Genomic DNA, 19915 nt, shown 5'->3' with positions numbered 1-19915 from the left:
CCGCCATTTTGAATTTAGTTCAAAACACTAAATTGCCCAATGACCCCAGGTTTTTCGACTTAGCCAAAAATCCTTTGGCAGATATCATCTATGGCCCATTATCTTCAATCTGACATAAGGATAAGTCTGTACAGTAAAGTAGAAAGTACCCATGAGCCATTGCGTTCTAAAAGGGGTGTGGTTTTCACCCCGAAAATAGTAAATTGCACATATCTACATGAATTGGACTCCTATGATGTTGGACCTCTCTACTAAAGTTGTTCAGAATCAAATTCTGAACAAGATAAAGTCAAAAAAAATTAAAATGGGGCGTGGCATCGAAATGGGCGTGGCATGTTACTAAAATAGCCACAGTTCATAGACGCAATGTTTGATTTGAGCGGGACCAACTCAGTGCCCGTTGGGGACCAAAGTTCTAACTGCTCAAGTAAAATGAAGGCGATTGCCAAAACAACATGGCCGCTAGAGCCTCAAAACCACTCTGCGGAGACCGTAATAGTTATGAATATGAAATTCACAGAACACGTGTAAACTGGTGCCTGTAGCTCACATACCAAAAATCGTGGTTGTCGTATTTGTAGCGCCCCCTACAGGAACTTTAAAAAGCAGCCCCTGCGCCACGTTTCACCAATATGTATGAAACTCGGTATGCACGTACAACATGCCAATACCTACAGAAAAGCCTCTTGGACCCATGCCCAAAAACCTACCGGAAGTCGGAAATTTTATTTTTTCCATTTTCACTTTCGGCGGCAAATTTCACTTTTTCGCCTTGTATTTGAACGAACTCCTCCTAGGGAATTTATCAGATCTGCTTCACAATTGGTCAGTACAGTCATGAAATGGAGCTGAACCAACGCCGTGTTATTTGTGACTGTACGTTGAAGGGCGTGTCCGTGGCGTGCCGTCAAAGTTGGCCGTTTTGTATTCCGTCGTCTTATTTTCGCTTTTTTCGCCTTGTATTTCAACGAACTCCTCCTAGGGAATTTATCGGATCTGCTTCACAATTGGTCATTACAGTCATGAAATGAAGCTGAACCAACGCCGTGTTATTTGTGACTGTACGTTGAAGGGCGTGTCCGTGGCGTGCCGTCAAAGTTGGCCGTTTTGTATTCCGTCGTCTTATTTTCGCTTTTTTCGCCTTGTATTTCAACGAACTCCTCCTAGGGAATTTATCGGATCTGCTTCACAATTGGTCAGTACAGTCAAAAAATGGTGCTGAACCAACGCCGTGTTATTTGTGACTGTACGTTGAAGGGCGTGTCCGTGGCGTGCCGTCAAAGTTGCCCATTTTGGGTATTTTTCACCTTGTATTTGAATGAACTCCTCCTAGGGAATTTCTCGGGTCTGCTTCAAAATTGGTCAGTACACTTCAATAATGTTCCTGAATGAATGCCGTTCTATTTGTGACTGTACGTTGAAGGGCTTTGAACGAACTATGGAGAAGAAATCATGTGAATTTCATCTGAAATTTGTGGAACAGTACGTGTTGGAGATTGTTATTTGTATCATTGTTAGTAGTAGTTATAGCAAACATTTACTCATACTAATATCACCAAGAGCAAACAGAATGCAAGACCTTTTATTAGTTTCATCATTTTATTCACATTAACATAAAACACATATGACATGCACATTATCAATGTCCCTGTTCTAAACTCCTAGATGTAAATGAACATAGAATCCCTTCATGGTCATACATGTTTATGTAAAAACAATCAGCAGGACACCACAGGGAATCGAACCCCATCCCAGTAAACCAGGAGTACCATTACTAGTGTCTTTTTGCTTTTTGATAATACATGAAAGGTAAAGCAAAAACTGCATCGGCAATAGCATTTAAGTGTTTACAATTCTAAATATGCCATAGTTGCATTTCTTTTGGGATATTTAATATAGATTACTTTAATGTCTGCAGTTATTAATAACTGTTGTATAATATAAATAATTATCAATTCTTTTTTTAAGTTACAAATGCTGTAGCCAATGCAGAAACGAAACCCTTTGATATTTAACATGCAATACAACAAAATATATAATTCATAAAACATCATTTCATTTACATTTACATAATTAATAAAACATATATACATAATATATAAACATTCATAAAACACAATGGATGACAGCAACATGACACTATTCCACACACTCCATCTCTAAAACACCACGCCTCGCCACAACTTCAACAACTCTATAGAAAAACTGCTCTCACTATACACAAAGGAATGTACAATAACCACATCTTACACTATAACAACTCAATTTCCTGCACCAAAAAACACCACTACTCCAGCTTAATCACTGCCAATCAATACAACTCCAAGTCACTTTTCTCCCACAATACCACCAAACCCCAGGACTCTCTCCCCTCACCTCTATACAACCTCCTCATCAACAACATCCACCATACCCTTGGATCAATGCCTCACCTCAGCACCTCCACCGACCTTACACCACCTACACTCATTCTTCTCCATCCATCTCCCCACTATCTCAGAAAACATAGGGCTTATTACAGACATTATTATTTCATGATTTGATTCACATTAAGATAATTCATAGTTTCATGATTTTACATTACAATAATTCATAAAGCATGATTTCATTATTTTATTTTCATTAAGATAATTCATAAGCCATAATTTCTTTTTTTAAATTCATATTAACGTAATTCACGAGCCATATTTTTTTTTTAAATCCACATTAAAGTAATTCACAAGCCATAATTTTCGTATTTTATTCCCGTTAACGTGATTCATAAGCCATCATTTCTGTATTTTATTCCCAGTAACGTAATTCATAAGCCATAATTTCATTCATTTATTCGCATTAACGTAATTCATAAGCCATAATTTCATTCGCATTAAAGTCATTCATAAACCATAATTTTCATATTTTATTCCCATTAATGTAATTCATAAGCCATAATTTCCGTATTTTATTCACATTAATGTAATTCATAAGCCATAATTTCATTAATTAATTTGCATTAAAGTAATTAATAAACCATAATTTCATTAATTTAATCGCATTAAAGTAATTCATAAGCCATAATTTCCATATTTTATTCGCATTAACGTAATTCATAAGCCATAATTTCCGTATTTTATTCGCATTAACATAATTCGTAAGCCATAATTTCATTATTTTATTCGCATTAAAGTAATTAATAAGAAATAATTTCCGTTTTTTATTCGCATTAACATAATTAATAAGCCATAATTTCATTATTTTATTCGCATTAACGTAATTCATAAGCCATAATTTCATTATTTTATTCGCAGTAACGTAATTCATTAGCCATAATTTTATTCCCATTAATGTAATTCATAAGCCATAATTTCATTCGCATTTAAGTATTTCACAAGACATAATTTCCGTATTTTATTCGCATTAAAGTAATTAATAAGCAATCATTTCCGTTTTTTATTCGCATTAACATAATTAATAAGCCATGATTTCATTATTTTATTCGTATTAACGTAATTCATAAGCCATAATTTCATTATTTTATCCGCATTAAAGTAATTAATAAGCAATAATTTCCGTTTTTTATTCACATTTACATAATTAATAAGCCATGATTAAATTATTTTACTCGCATTAACGTAATTCATAAGCCATAATTTCTTTATTTTATTCGCATTAACGTAATTCATAAGCAATAATTTCATTATTTTATTCGCATTAACGTAATTAATAAGCCATAATTTCATTATTTTATTCGCATTAACGTAATTCATAAGCCATAATTTCATTATTTTATTCGCATTAACGTAATTCATAAGCAATAATTTCATTATTTTATTCGCATTAACGTAATTCATAAGCCATAATTTCATTATTTTATTCGCATTAAAGTAATTAATAAGCAATAATTTCCGTTTTTTATTCGCATTTACGTAATTCATAAGCCATAATTTCATTATTTTAATCTCATTAACGTAGTTCATAAGCCATAATTTCATTATTTTATTCGCACTAACGCAATTCATAAGCCATAATTTCCGTATTTTATTCGCATTTATGTAATTCATAAGTCATAATTTCATTTTTTCATTCGCATTTCATAAGCCATAAATAAATAAATAAATTCATACAAATAAATAAATAAATTCATACAAATAAATACATTCATACAAATAAATACATTCATACAAATAAATAAATTCATACAAATAAATAAATTCATACAAATAAATAAATTAATTAATCCTTATTTCATTCACATTAACAGTTATTCAAGTAGTCCCTGCTCTAAACGCCTAGATGTAAATGAACATAGAATCCCTTCATGGTCACTGAAATATGTCGGCACGACAACAGCCTGTACATCATAATGTGATGTTTTCACATACACATGATCAATTAATGTGCCTTTTTCAGTTGTAGCTTGTTTGACTATTTGGATGAATCCTTTATCGATCATGAATTTGCAGACAGTTGATGATTTCAAAATGTCGTCATTGAAATCTCCCATGACAGCAATTGTGGTACTTTGGTGATTTAGCCAATCAAGTACTTTCTCAAGGTTTTCTTTGAACAATGTCATGGTATATGATGGTGGGCGATAAATAACTGCCATTAATATATCCTGTGTAGTGCAGTGGTAAACCAAACATTCTAAATTTACAGTTGGTACCTGGATAATACTGTACGCCAAATTGTCTGCACTATACATGCCAACTCCACCATGTTGTTGGTCTTGAATTTCTTTGAATAAGGAGTTGCTGCTATCGTACGACAGACTCCTTGGATGGTTGTGAAAAGCATAACCATCCAGTCGTACAGTTTCCAATGAGGAAGCTGCCGGCAACCATGTTTCAGTAACAGCAATACAGTTAAGCTGCAGATGCTGTGTACACAAAGCCAAATCTGTCACATGTCGAGTCAAACTTTGCACATTCATCAAAAACACATTAAATGGTGGTGTAGTGAAATTACTACCTGGAATATTAGTGACCAAGAAGGGAGGCATGCTTGCAATTGCATCCTGAATTGTGTCTTTGCAATATATTGCTTTCTCGTTAAAGTCCTGAATAACTAAACCCGAATAATCTCTAACGCGACTTAGAGCCACATATGCTTGACCAGCTGCAAAGATTTTCTTTAGCGAAACTACCGCTTTATCTACAGTAAGTCCTTGTACTTTATGGACTGTACAAGCCCAGGCAAGCCTTATTGGAAATTGCCGGCGCGATCCACCGTGTTTGGTAACTCTTTCCTCTTCTGCTTCAATGCCTGTGGAAAGCATTTCAACAGCAGAGGAAAATGAAGAGCAATTCCTCCTTTTGGTTCCAATTTGATGATCATCAAACTTTACGTAAATGGTCTTTGGGAACCTATCATCATTAGGTGGATAAACGATGTGTGTGACTATTCCACACACACCATTCACTAAACCGTCATCGCAATCCAGATTTTTCAGCAGCATGACACGAGCACCCACTCCCAAAAGCAGGGTCTCTTGCAGACATGTACTGTATGATAGGGTATGATGTCCTTCCCTCAGCTCAAGCTTGCCTGTTTTCTTGCTAGTTACAAAATCTTTTGCTTCGATCGTGACATATGCGGGACAACTCTTGAATAACTGTTGAATGTTATGCTCATTTACTTGCCGGTTCGTTGGGAAAATGTGTAAAGCTGAGCTCACTTCACCAGTTTCGCAACGCCTTAATAATTTAATGTCCGAAGACAGCATGGGGGTCCCTTTCACACGACATCTAACCCTGTTCAACAAATCTGCAAAAACACCATCTTTTTGACGGACAACAGTTTTCAGTTCCACTACCTGAAAATGAGTCCACAAACCGACACTAACATCCTCTGAATACAACGCTTTCCCTTTCACTGGAGGCAATTGATAAAAATCCCCAACTGCAATTATGCTAACGTTTCCAAACGGGGAATAGTCACCAGACTGTTTAATTTGTCTTAAACGTCCATGGACGTAGGCCAATAGGTTATGATCAACCATGGAAATTTCGTCGATTATCAAAATCTGCAAGCTACTATATTTAGCACGCAAAGAATTGAGCTTCGCCTCACCCAGTGGAATGTAAGGCAACCGCACATCTTTACCAATGCTAAATGAACTGTGAATAGTACCTGCGTGTAAATTGTGTGCAGCTATCCCCGTAGGAGCGGTTAGCAAAACGCAAACATCGTCCGGATTGCGACAACCTCGTGACAACAACCTCATTGCCTCGTACTGCACAGCTCTTATTAAGTGGCTTTTACCGGTCCCTGCACCACCTGTGACAAAAACCTGCAACGCTGCTACCTTATCTCCATTCACCTTACTCAAACACCACTGCCTAATCCGGTAAAAGACAGAGAGCTGGGTCTCATTAAGAGATCTAATCAACGCCAAGCCATCACTCCTGCACAGTACATTCTGTCTCTTCTCCAAATCACCAACTTGTCTGCTATTAACCGCTAAATCCGGAATATATTCTACAGGCCCATCTGAAGCTTCTTCAGTCTCCCTACGCTCTTCCAAACACTCTAAACGCTCCTGCTCTTGCTCCGGGCAGAGCTCACCCCAGGCATCCTCTAAAACCACATCACTGTCTACCGAATTCCGTATGTCATCTAACTCCTCAGCATTAATTTCAAACCTCCTGCGATTCAAATCCACTATCGACTTCACTGAATACAACAATCCATCACTCAATCTAACATGACCACGACTATGAAACTCTTCAAATGTTTCAAAACCTGCTGGCCTCAGGTGCACATCTAAACGAAAGGGTAAAAACAACTGCATAACACTCTGGTAAAACAATTCTGGATTCTTTGTTTCTGAAAAGCGCGCATAACGAATAACTGCAGGTTCGGAATGCGTTCTTTTCAGAATGAATCCACAATTGTTTTCCAGTTCTATCCTGTTGGGAGACCGCTCCGATTTACTCAATATGCGGTACTCCGAGGCAAATGTCGCCATACACATGTCATCAAACAAACTACCTCTTGGCCTATTCCTATACCTATCCACAAGACTAGTCATCCACATGTCCTCTGTGCTAAGGTCATTGGATGATGCCTTCCGTTTTAACACTGATAAAGGCAAACTCATTCTAACACTACTCTCCCCAACTGGAACAAATACAACCTTCCTCGAACACTCCCTCAAATGCATTCCTGTCAACCTATACACAGACTCTTGGGCACACACATCTCTATTATGCAAATACACACTTCCTAACTTTTTAAGGGCATCCTTAGCACTACTATTCCTATCCTTAGCAGATTCCCTCTGCGCATTCCCTAACAACAATCCTATCTCACGCTCCGCCTTGGAAATATAAGAAATAATGTACACTACACACGCATACGCGTCTACCACATACTGGATATCAATATTCGCATTCCAACATTTTAAGACCGGTTTGCTATATTGATTGATCCAAACCTCACTAGTTTCCCTGCTCAAAACAACACTCGTCTTCCTAGCACAAATACCATACGCCAACTCAAACACCCTTTGGTCTACCTGTAAATGATCAAACAACTGCTCTACACTGTCAAAACTGAGATTGTCATCTGAAAGGGCCTCTTTTATTTTGGTTATAGTGCGCACTGCCATTTTTTTTTGTTCCAATTTAGTCAGTTTCCTAATTTGACATGCACATTCTGACAATGTCAGTGCCCCGTCTTCTTGACATGTGCATGTTTTGTCCTCCTCCTCCTCCTCAATAGGCGGGCGAGATATAAAAGTTCTCGCAGACGGAGGCTTAGGGAAATTAAAACGACAAACAGTTCCATTTTTCTTACATGTTTTTGAATGCCGTTTGGAATGCTTTTGCACGGATGAAACTATGTCCAATAGTGTCTCATCCTGTGCGGGTAATTCACATGTTACGTAATTATCTATAAATTGAATTACCTCTTCATCTGTATTTCTATCAATTATTGGTGCATTTTCGATCCAAAACAGGCAGTGAACATGTGGTGAACCACGCTGCTGGAATTCAACCCTATAGAAGTAATCCTTAATTTTCCCAATAGGGTTAGACGGAGACATCAAAACCTCTTTCAGAAAACAATGCCACCTAAAATCAAACATCCTCGCCGCAGTAACCGGATTACGCCTCAAAAGCTCACACCTATCTGCCCACTCCAGCTCTTCGGCCGTCTCCGTCCTACCTTCCTGCTTCAAAATGCTAGTCAAAAGATTCTTCCACCGCATGTCGGCAGAAGAAAAAGAACAAAACCACGTCGGGATACCCAGCTGACGGACACAAGCTAACAAATCACGCTGCACGCCCTGCCAAAATGATGGGGTACCTCTAATAGGTTTAAGGAAACGATACCCATCGTCAAAATGCAACAACTGCTTCAACTGTTCCTCATCATTCAATACACTAGTGCTTATCTTTCTAAATTGCCCTCCTTTCCCCTTCCGCAATGCTATGGAGACATTTGACACTACTTGCTGAACCTCAGACATGTACTGAGCAAAAAATATGTAATCTACATTTTGTGCAAACCTACCATCTGCATGTAAAATACGATTATTAAAATAACGGCACAAAGTTAGGCGGTCAGGTCTGCCGTCGTGGTACGTCGCAGATCCTGTCGGAAACAACACCGGGAAACATTTTGCTTCATTTGAATGATCAGACAACAACTTGACAGGATTGTTTCCCTCTGCTGGAGCCAAATTTAATATGTTATCTAAATATTGATCAAGGGCTTCTTGACCAATGTCAACAGGCATAAGACAAGTGTCTTGAAACATACAATGCTGTTGTCTGTCATGCAGAAGCTCATCTTCCTCGGCAGCATTGTTTCCATTACCATGTACTGCTATGTCATCTACTGCCACACTCTCTTGTTCTCTACAAAAGTCATTTATCCACACTTCATTGAATTCTATATCCTTATAATGTGCATTATTCCGTTTAAGATACTGCAAAGCCTGCTTGATGCGCATACTATCAACATACTGGTACTCATAATGCCCTTTGTATGTGAGCTTTCGCTTCAATTTAACGGGTAACAAAGACCCAGCCATGTCAGAACGTGGTAGCAAATTGCTCGTCTGCACAATATTAGCAGGAACACACGTCACAGGCCCATGGACGCCATTTTGCCCACCTTTAGGCAATGCTAGTATCTTCATAAACGGAATATGCAGTGCAATTAAATGTTGCTCTAAATTATTCAGGCATGCCAATTCTGGGGGAATGTGACACGTCTCCAAATTATTTAGAGCACACTCTGGTGGCATTTGACCGGTAGTAATTTTATGGTGACAGCTAGAACAAATCCACAACTTTGCCCTAGCTGTATCTAACCACTGACAAGGCAACACACAATCTGCACTACATTTATGCAAATATGCTTCACTAATACATTTTCCTGCAATTTCAGTTATTTTTTCACTTTTACTATAATCCTTGATGCTACAAGGTGAAACTTGATTCCTAAACAACTTTCTAAAACACACACAGCAGATGAAATCCGGGCCATCATTTACTTTAGCCAAAAACTGCTGCATAACTAAATCAAAATCATTCAATGTTGCTTTTATATGTTGCCTTCTCAATTTATTATCTGCAACAACACGCTGCCTATGCTGACAATTACCATGATATTTATTACTACTCTTGGATATCACATTCTGCCTATGAGACTTATTTTTCCGATATTTCGTTTTGCTAATTTCCTTTACTGTGTCCCTGAAAGACTTATTTTTAAGATATTTTGACATACTCATTAACTTTACTGTGTCCCTGAAAGACCTATTTTTCCGATATTTAGTTTTACTCATTTCCTTTTTTGTGTCCCTATGAGTCTTAATTTTCCGATATTTACTTTTACTCATTTCTCTCAATTTTGCCTTGTACCAACTTTTTTCCTGATATTTCATTTTCTTCTTTTCTAGAAATTTTTGCCTGTTTTCCTGATATTTCATTCTTATTCTTAATTTATTTAGATTTACAAAATGGTTAGACCTACTTATGGATTTAGCTTTTACCGATTTTACATTTTGTTCAATAATGTCTACTTTAGCTTCTAAAATTGAGGATGCGACCGAAGTTAAATTGTCTGCACAAGCCCTATGTTTTCTGAGATTGTAACTAGACCCACCCCCTTTGCAATACCCATAGCAACACTGCATGTTTGGCTTCTGAACACAAACCACATTCTCATAATGATTACCGTTACAATTCTCTAAGTAAATTCCCTGATCTGACAACAACTCCAACTTACAACTATATTCAAGCCAGCGACCACCACAGTAAGTAAAAATACTAACTCCCAACATATCTGCTGCTGCTTGAATCTCCACTTCAGTGGCCCAACTACCAACATACGCCATTTTTGAGACTGTGAGATATTCCTCCATCGAACTATACTCACTTCTCAAAACACCACCATTAGCTTTCAAATGCCTAACTACAGCTAGTCTAATTTTCCTATGATTCTTTTGTGTACCACACACAGACTGACTAACTGCTCTAAAGAAACAATTACCATCCCCGACTATTTTCCCATTTTTACAAGGAGCACCCAATGGACCAACTTGTGTAGAAACTAGATCTGCCTCCTCTGAGTCAACATTTAACTGATTGCACAGAGTTTCTACAACTTCCCCAGAAAGCGGCTTAAACTGGAGGCCTTTACTCAAAACATCACCTACAAAAACAACATCCGAATCATCATCACCCTTCCTAAACTTCTTTGATGAACACCCACTCGGTGAAGCTTTACGCTTTACACTCGAGCTAACCGTTGGTTCTACTTTTAAACTGGACCTCTGGAAAACACTAACACTAGCTATCTCAAACGGTTTGGGTGGTTTTAATCCTGTCGCTAACTTGCAAATGTGCTCAAAAACATCATCTAAGCACGTGAAATACAGTACAACACTCTTCCCTTCCCCGTCCACCATCCCATCTGCACTGCGTGCATGCGAATCTACAATAGCAAAACGTCCACCTTGACTAATGACTGCACATGTACTACCACCTAATGTAAGAAAACACGTCTGATACTTTACCAACATCTTTAACAAACCAGATCTGAGACTGATGACAAAACCACAATCAATCAGCTCACCTGTCACCACATCAACATGGCCACAAACATGTTCCCCATATTCAAAGTCGAAAGCGTGTCCATCGATAACAGAGTGTAGGGGCAAATCAGGAACACTAAGCAGTGGCGAATCATCGCTGGTGACATTGCTGGCCCTCAACCGATTGTAAAGTTGATCCCCCAAAAAAACCACCTTGTCGAGATTGTCTGTCTGCCACGAAAACACGCCATCAATGGAGTGTTTTGCTATGGCTACCAAACTGATAGCCATACACTGAACGCCAGCGTGGCGAAACCGACAATCTCCCTGATGGAAAGATCCCCTGACAGAACTCGATTTACTCTGTGAACTGCCACCCTCAACTACGGTTGTGACATCAACATCTACGAGCAATGTCGCACTGTCAATGTCTGAATCTACCCCCACAGACAGGCTGCTAATGGCATACCACTCTGCACCCAAAGACTTCTTAAGACTTTGAATATGTAACATCAGGTCGGCCAGGCACGTGTTAAAAACTGCTACAGACCTACCAATACCACATGGAAAACCAGATACGTCACAACTACTACAATCAACTACAACAAAGTAACCATTGTGCTCAATGACAACACTCACCGCACCGTGCAGGTTCAAGAGACACAATCCATCAGTCAACAAAGGTTCCTGTAGCTTTTCGAAGAACACAGAGTCGTCTGAGCCGAAACCTCTGTAGACTGATGGACCAATGGCTACTTTCCACTTTCTGCCAAAAACACTGTGCTGTTTCAAGAACTCGCACAGATCACTATCAAAGCCACTATCCCTACTTGATGTACCTACAGAACTAGCCAACTTCTCACCTTCTAAACAAACACTATCGACATCTCGCGCACCCCATGTACAAACAGGGGCAATGACATGTTTAAGTGCGGCGACAACACTGCACGCAATTGACACGTCAGTCGTTGTCGCCGACACTTTCCCACTACCACCACCTCTAACTACACTACCAGACACAACAGCCTGTGGCTTTCGCTCGCCACACCTGCAAGAGGGAGGGTTAGCGTCAACCTTACTTTGGATGAATCTTCTGCTGACCTCCTCCCCCTCCGGCACCGTCACAGCACTCGGAGTCGCGTCCCCCTAAAATAATTAAGAAAATACATTAACAAAAGTGTCATTATCGCATTTGAGAGAACTTGCTAATCATATACAATAATTTGGAACAATTTGTTTGATCTGATTTAGAATAGTGTACCAACCTCCTCCGCAGCAGTGGTAGGTGATGGCTCCTCCCACACGGCCGCAGCCACAGCACTAGCAGTCGAATCCCCCTAAAGAAAATACATGAACAAAAGTGTCATTATTGCATTTGAGAGAACTTGCTAGTCATAGCAATAATTTGCTATGTGTATTACACAATATGTACATGCACATAGAATTAAACTGATTAAGGATAAAGCGTACTAACCTCCTCCTCTGCAACCACGTCCACAACGATGCCACGTGTCAGCCTGGGAGACACCCCAACGCTGGGTGCCGCCTTGACCTGTTTACACGAAACAAAACCATGTATTTTCTTAATTGTTTTCAATACTTGCCAAAGTACTAAACAAGTAAAGCAAAGAAACTATTGCATTATCTGTGCCTACCATTTGTACTGCGCAATTCAGTGATTACATTAATGAAATAAAGACAAACCTGGCACAATGCAGGTCTCCTCTTGCAGGCCACACGTTTCGGACGTCGCTCCACCACACACCGTGTCTGATTAAAGAAAATCAAACACACTTTTAGAACATATAAAAGGAGTGTTTTAAGGGAGACAATACAGTTTTAAAAGACCTCAATCAAAACGTCACATTTTCAACTTACCTTTGTGTGTTGTGGAACGGCTGGGCAGTCAGGGCTCGAAAGATGAGCTGGAACCACGGCGTCCATCGCAGCCAACATGGCGGTGCTGAAGTGGACAGGATTGAGTGGGATGAAACAATCCTTCAGCACGATGGCACGTCCGTCCTCCTGCGAAATAAACACAGAAACAGAATATTAGTCACAATTGCTATTGAGTAAATCAATGTGCACAGATATACAAATCGATATACATATGTTAACAATTAACGTTACAATATATACTACAAACCTGATGCCGAACCACACGTCTCTTTGAGGGCCTGAAGAGCTGATCCGCAGATTGGATCCTCTGCAATGACAAATAACAATTATTTGATTAAAATGAATGCATGGTGAACATTTTTGAATTTCAACCATCAACTATTTTGCAAATATGAGTGGGGAAAAACACAAGTACTGTATGCCAATATTACCTTCTTGCCGTTCACCACTTCCATCCAGACATCGCAGGGGGGAGAAGAGGGAGAATCCCTCACAATCACCCTTGGAGGGGTGATTGGACCCGGCGATGCTGGTCGCGCCTGTGCCGGTGCTGGCACAGGCACGGGAACATCCGGCGCCTTTGGTGCTGGCGCCGGCACTGGCACGTCCAGTTGCGTGTAGGCAGCATGCCACAGCAACTCGGCAAAAATGCCCATGCCAGCCTCGTCGCTCAAGTGAACCTGAAAAGGATAGAATAATACACTCACTAACAATAACATCAACTTTCAATAAATAATACTATCAATTCAACTACAAATGAGTGTAAATCATCAACCTTCTTTGCACACAGTATATGCTACTTACACTATCCCTGACCCAGAGATTCAGGTCGCTGAAGGGGAAGTGTTCGAACGTCGAGTAGTACGCCATACCTAAGAAATGATAAATATATATAAATCATTCATATACTTACATATATCGACAAATAAAGTAAGCATGTAACATAAACATCTGTTTGAAACATACCCATGGACTTGGCCACAGAACGAAACTCCCGGCTCATGTGCTCCTGCAGCTCTGGAGCGACACTCAGGCGTGGAACGAAATCCACGACAAAAACCTTGAAAGACAATGACATTCCATTTAAACACATGTACGCTGTACTGCAACACGTCATTAACGCATTTTAAGAACTGAACAAAATACACACAATCAACTAAATTACTTACATTCTGCCAACGCTGACTTGCACTAATCAAGAGCTTCCCAAACTCTTGACCAGCCAATTCATGAGTAGTGCTGGTGGTCAGGTTGTTACCGGGGGCCAGGATGCAGACTGCATCAGGTGTCCGGGGTAGCGTAGCGTGGACCAGCTCCGTCCTAAGATGAGACGCGCTGGCCCCAGGGGTCGTCATGATCCCAAAGGAAAGCCTTCCCTTGGAAATCCCGACCGTTCCATCGGCAAAGGGGCGCAGATGGGAATCCCCTATGATAAGAACAAACTGAAAGATAGAAAAACCTATTTAGAAATCATGTTTTTCAATTAAAAAAAAAAAAAAAAAAAAAAAAAATTAAAAATGTGTTAAAAATTATTAACACATTCTTAAACAATCAATTACCTTCTTATCAGCCGAATGCGCAGGAACGAAGAGCTTGTGTGTCTTGCCTGACACAGACACCGGGTACTGGGTCACACGGCGGCGTGTCCCTGTACCACGGCCTATTCACAGAAAGAAGTATATTAGTATTTATAAAACGGGTGGCTTAAATCAAGCAATCTGATTGGTTCCCAACTGTTGTATATTGAGCATATACACACAGCTATGACGCCCGTTCGGTTTACAGAGTTCAGTATCACTCCGCGCCTAACTTGAACTGTTGTTTATTTATATATAAAAGCAATAGAATAGTTCACTGAAGCCTAAAACCATGTTGATTGCTGGATAGGCTGGAAATGTTGTAAAGCAATAGGCACACGGTGAGTGAACTGCTCGGTAGTATTGAGTATTGGGTGTAAAATACACATACTGTACCCCTGAAATCTCCAATAAAGACGTTATAATACAGTATCAAAATATGCTCCCAGTATTCTTACAGTGTACATGGAGTGAGTAGTGGTGTAAAATAACATGTTTCTGTAGTGGGAGCATCGCTTGATAGAGGCAGTCGGACAACAGATTAAATACACTACCAAACACTTTTTGATAGGGTAGCATGATTCTATAGACTCTGATACTGTATTATAACGTCTTTATTGGAGAGTTAAGGGGTACAGTATGTATATTTTACACCAATACTACACCGCGGATCACTAGTGTCGTCATGCGCATGCGCAGAACCACTAGGTAGCAAAATCACCAGAGTGAAGGGGGTTGCCGTCCCTCCGCTGCGCGGCGGGATGGACAACGCCCCTTAACTGTGGTATAATGACCGTATACCACAGCCTGGCGTGATCTATTGCTTAAATATAGTATATACTATATTAGTAATAATATTACTCATCTAGATTACACAAATATTGACCTCATTTACAAAAAAAAACCAACTCCCTACTTACGTGCAACAAACTCGGGACGGTCAAACGACAGTTCCACGTCGACGGGACGTAGGGCTGCCTCTCTCCTCTTGGCCGCCTGAGAGAGACGGTACGACTTGCCGCGAGGCATCTAAAGACATATAAACAGAATAAGATTAGAAAAAGCGAATGAAACGTGTAATGAAACATACTTGCATCTTTACTACCACACGTTTAAATGGAATGATAAATGAAGTAAATAAACTCACCGTCGTTCCAAGGAGGATCAAGCGTCCAAGTAAATCGATAGATAGATAGAGAATAGATAGATAGATAGAATAGATGGATAGAATAGATAGATAGAATAGATAGATAGAATACTACTAGTAGTACTAATAGTAGTGATAGTATACCTGAAAAGGTATTAAACTATCAAGCACACTCTCTCGATTGAAATATCTCTGTGTAGAAATATTTCGCACAATCGCTCTAAACCTTGCAATAAAACACAGCTCCGAAGCTCTGAGTCTCAAAGAAGGCGACAACTGCCGTTCGGACAATCGTTTTATAGCCTACCTGGCGTCACACACATTTGAATCACAACAGCCAATCGCAGCACAACATCAGCCAATCACGACACAGGGATTCAAATAAGCCAATCACAAAACTGTCAACAAGCTCTTGTTTTCGCGCTGTCCACCTTCTTGTGTATGCTGCTCCGCGACTCGTAGTACTTCCGCTCTGAGACGGTGGCCGCATTTGTAGTCAGGATGGTTTATATCGTTAATCTTAGTATTGTTTAGCATCTAATTTTGGTTTTTGGTCTGTCTGTTTTATAATGGTGTCTTGTTAGCCCTTGTGGGCTGGGCATGCTGATGCATGACACAATAATAATAAAAAATACTAAACTAAACTCTAGCCAGTGGAACATAATACGTCAATGCCACCTCCATCTTGGGGCGGCCTAACCACCCACCTGAATGAATGAATGTCGGTCTTCTGTCCCATCGACGTCTATCTATGATATCTAGTCAGTATACATATATGAGCCAATGCGACGTCTACTCTTTAGAATGTCTATGATAGCTGTTTAGCAAATCACACACTATAAATATGATAGAGAAGCAGAAACAGGGCGAGTAAAATCAGCTATTTTAATATGTTGAAGAAACAATTAACATATGATTAGGCTATATATAAATACACACATAGCCTACATAATATATATATTCTGGCAACTCCGATAGTCGGCGGGGGGGTTCTCAAATCACACGCACAAACAGGGTTGCAGTGCAACCGTTTTTATTTCATGCAACTCACAAAAAAAGGAGAATCATAAAGCAACACAGGTTATTCCCCAGCGGGCCAAACAACAAGGGAAAGCGTCTCCGAATCGGGTCCGTCCGGGAGGGTGGCGTGGCTCTCGCTCCCGGCTTCCCCCCCCGCTCAGCGCTGTGGGAGAAAAGTTCCAGCGTCAGTGCGCTATGTGGATATCGGTGCCTTACCCCGACTGTCTTCCACTCGACTTACTCCTCGTCTCCAACGTGCCCGGTCCTTAAAACCCCTCTGCCGTCTTGCTCCCCCAGGTGATCCCAATGTCCCCGATTGCCCTGGTTTGCTGGATGAGCCCTCCATGGCACGTAGCCTATCTCCCGGAGCCGCTCGGGGTGCTGGCGCTGTTCGTCCACGCCAGACAGCGCGGGGTTGCCACAATATATATATATATATTATATATTATATATTATATATTATATAAATATAACTTGTGAAACACACACACAAGCAAGTCCGGTTGTCACACTGAGTCCGACAGCTGAAGTGTACTGACTCACGTGTTGCTTGTTGCTGTCGTGCGGTGAACGGGGGGCGTTCAAAGACCGTCGGAAAGTTGATTTAGTAAACAATAGCCGTACCGACACTTTCGGGTGGCAGAACGCGAGTGGCTACCACTGACCTGAAGCCAACCAGCCGGCTGTAAACATAGACACATAGTCAAAAAACGAAGAACATAGTGTGACGTCATGGTGAATCGTCGACTCACCTGTTGCTCTGTTGTCGTGCGGTAAACGGGGGACGTTCAAGGACCGTCGGAAAGTTGAATTGTTTTCAAACAGCCTAGTAACGCCACTGATACACAATACATACACACAATACACAGCTGCACAGTGCTCCGAGATCTTGTTAGGGACTGAGGCAAAACTGGAATTACATCAATTCGCGAAAATTTTTAAAAATGCGCTTCTTTAAAAGTGTGCTTCTTTAAAACTGCAATTCTTTAAAGCTGTGCTTCATTAAAACTGCGCGCAGTGATGAACGGGACCTCGTACTCCGACATCTTGTTAGGGACTGAGGCAAAACTGGAATTACATCAATTCGCGAAAATTTTTAAAAATGTGCTTTTTTTAAAAGTGTGCTTCTTTAAAAGTGTGCTTCTTTAAAAATGTGCTTCTTTAAAAGTGTGCTTCTTTAAAAGTGTGCTTGTTTAAAAGTGTGCTTCTTTAAAAGTGTGCTTCTTTAAAACTACAATTCTTTAAAGCTGTGCTTCATTAAAACTGCACGCAGTGATGAACGGGACCTCGTACCGGCTTGCGGCCGCGTCACGTGCCGTCGTAACATGTGCACACTTGTCAGCGCACATGTTACAACGGCACGTGACGCGGCCGCAAGCCGGTGCGAGGTCCCGTTCATCACTGTGCGCAGCCAGAGGCTCAAAATCACTCAGCAAAGACCGTAATAGTTATGAATATGAAATTCACAGGACACGTGTAAACTGGTGCCTTTAGCTCACATACCAAAATTCGTATTTGTCATGTTTGTAGCGGCCCCTACAGGAACTTTAAAAAGCAGCCCCTGCGCCACGTTTCACCAATATGTATGAAAATCGGTGGGCAGGTATAACGTGGCAATACCTACAGAAAAGCCCATGCCCCAAAACCCACCAGAAGTCGGCTAATTGCATTTGTATTTTTCACTTTGGGCGGCAAAGTTCACTTTTGCGCCTTGTATTTCAACAAACTCCTCCTAGGGAATATATCGAATCTGCTTCACAATTAGTCAGTACAGTCAAAAAATGGTGCTCAACCAACGCCGTGTTATTTGTGACTGGCCGTTTAAAATTTGTTGGCTTATTTTCGCTTTTTTCACCTTGTATTTGAACAAACTCCTCCTAGGGAATTTATCGGATCTGCTTCACAATTGGTCAGTACAGTCAAAAAATGGTGCTCAACCAACGCTGTGTTATTTGTGACTGGCCGTTTAGAATTTGGTGGCTTATTTTCGCTTTTTTCACCTTGTATTTAAACAAAATCCTCCTAGGGTATTTATCGGATCTGCTTCACAATTGGTCAGTACAGTCAAAAAATGGTGCTCAACCAACGCTGTGTTATTTGTGACTGTACGTTGAAGGGCGTATCCGTGGCGTGCCGTCAAATTTACCCGTTTTCAATGGAATATTGTCACTTTTTCACCTTTCACATTTCAACAAACTCCTCCTAGGAAATTTATCTCATATGCTTCTACAGATTACATAAGTTCACAAAAAATTAAAATTACATAAGTTCGCGATACATTAAAATTAAAACAGCGGGCAGTGATGAACGGGACCGAGCACCGGCTTGCGGCCGCGTCACGTGCCGTTGTAACATGTGCGCTGACAAGTGTGCACATGTTACGACGGCACGTGACGCGGCCGCAAGCCGGTACGAGGTCCCGTTCATCACTGCGTGCAGTTTTAATGAAGCACAGCTTTAAAGAATTGTAGTTTTAAAGAAGCACACTTTTAAAGAAGCACACTTTTAAACAAGCACACTTTTAAAGAAGCACACTTTTAATTATTATTATTTTTAAGCCTCTTTGACTGCATTTTTCCCCCCCTGAACATATACGAAAAGCCAATTTTACTTGGTGCATTTGTGGGGACTGGTGAAAAATTTCATATTCTAGCCGTCAAATTCACATTCGCCCCAAGGTGGCGCTATACCAACTGTTCAAAAGTGCTAACTTCGCACTAGCAGCACGCGTCACCGGTTTGACCTACACTCATGAAACTTTGCACACACATGCAAATCCTCATGATGAACAAAAAAGTCTCTTGAACTGAAAATTTCCGGGTTGCCAGATTTTCCGCCATTTTGAATTTTGTTAAAAACAGCAAATTCCCCAAGGATCCCAGGTTTTTCGACTTTGACAAAAATCCTTTGGCACATATCATCTATGGCCCATTATCTTCAATCTGCCATAAGGATTACTCTGTACAATAAAGTTTAAAGCACCCATGAGCCAAAAGGTGTGTGGTTAAAAACGCTAAAATCTTTAATTGCTCATATCAACATCAAGTTGGACTCGTATGATGTTCACCCAGATACAAAAGTTGTTCAGAATCAAATTCTGAACAAGATAGAGTAAAAAAAAAAAATTATGGGGCGTGGCTTCAAAATGGGCGTGGCCTGTTACTAAAATTGCCACAGTTCATAGACGCAATGTTTGATTTGAGCGGGACCAACTCAGTGGCCTTTGGGGACCAAAGTTCT

The 19915-nt window shown here is 40.3% G+C and overlaps 2 protein-coding genes across 2 annotated transcripts in view; both read right to left on the bottom strand.

The window, feature by feature from the left end:
- LOC311338051 (NLR family CARD domain-containing protein 3-like) overlaps positions 1 to 19915 on the bottom strand; it is a gene marked incomplete at its 3' end in the record, with an annotated part of 77208 nt that overhangs the window by 28325 nt on the left and 28968 nt on the right. The window lies entirely within an intron of this gene.
- On the bottom strand, positions 12486 to 14313 carry LOC311338034 (uncharacterized protein; the record flags this gene model as incomplete). The annotated part of the gene is made up of 8 exons (XM_084488952.1): positions 14101 to 14313; positions 13898 to 13991; positions 13736 to 13803; positions 13363 to 13611; positions 13179 to 13238; positions 12911 to 13057; positions 12737 to 12802; positions 12486 to 12584 (listed from the first exon to the last, which is right to left on the bottom strand). The coding sequence occupies exons 1-8, from the start codon at positions 14284 to 14286 to the stop codon at positions 12486 to 12488; spliced, it is 969 nt and encodes a 322-aa protein (XP_084345078.1). The 5' UTR covers positions 14287 to 14313.

This window comes from Micromesistius poutassou (genome assembly GCF_964030765.1).
Source record: "Micromesistius poutassou genome assembly, contig: SUPER_1_unloc_1, whole genome shotgun sequence".
Taxonomy (NCBI): Eukaryota; Metazoa; Chordata; class Actinopteri; order Gadiformes; family Gadidae; genus Micromesistius; species Micromesistius poutassou.
The sequence above is the reverse complement of the archived record's forward strand: the minus strand, read 5'-3'. Positions and strand labels throughout refer to the sequence as shown.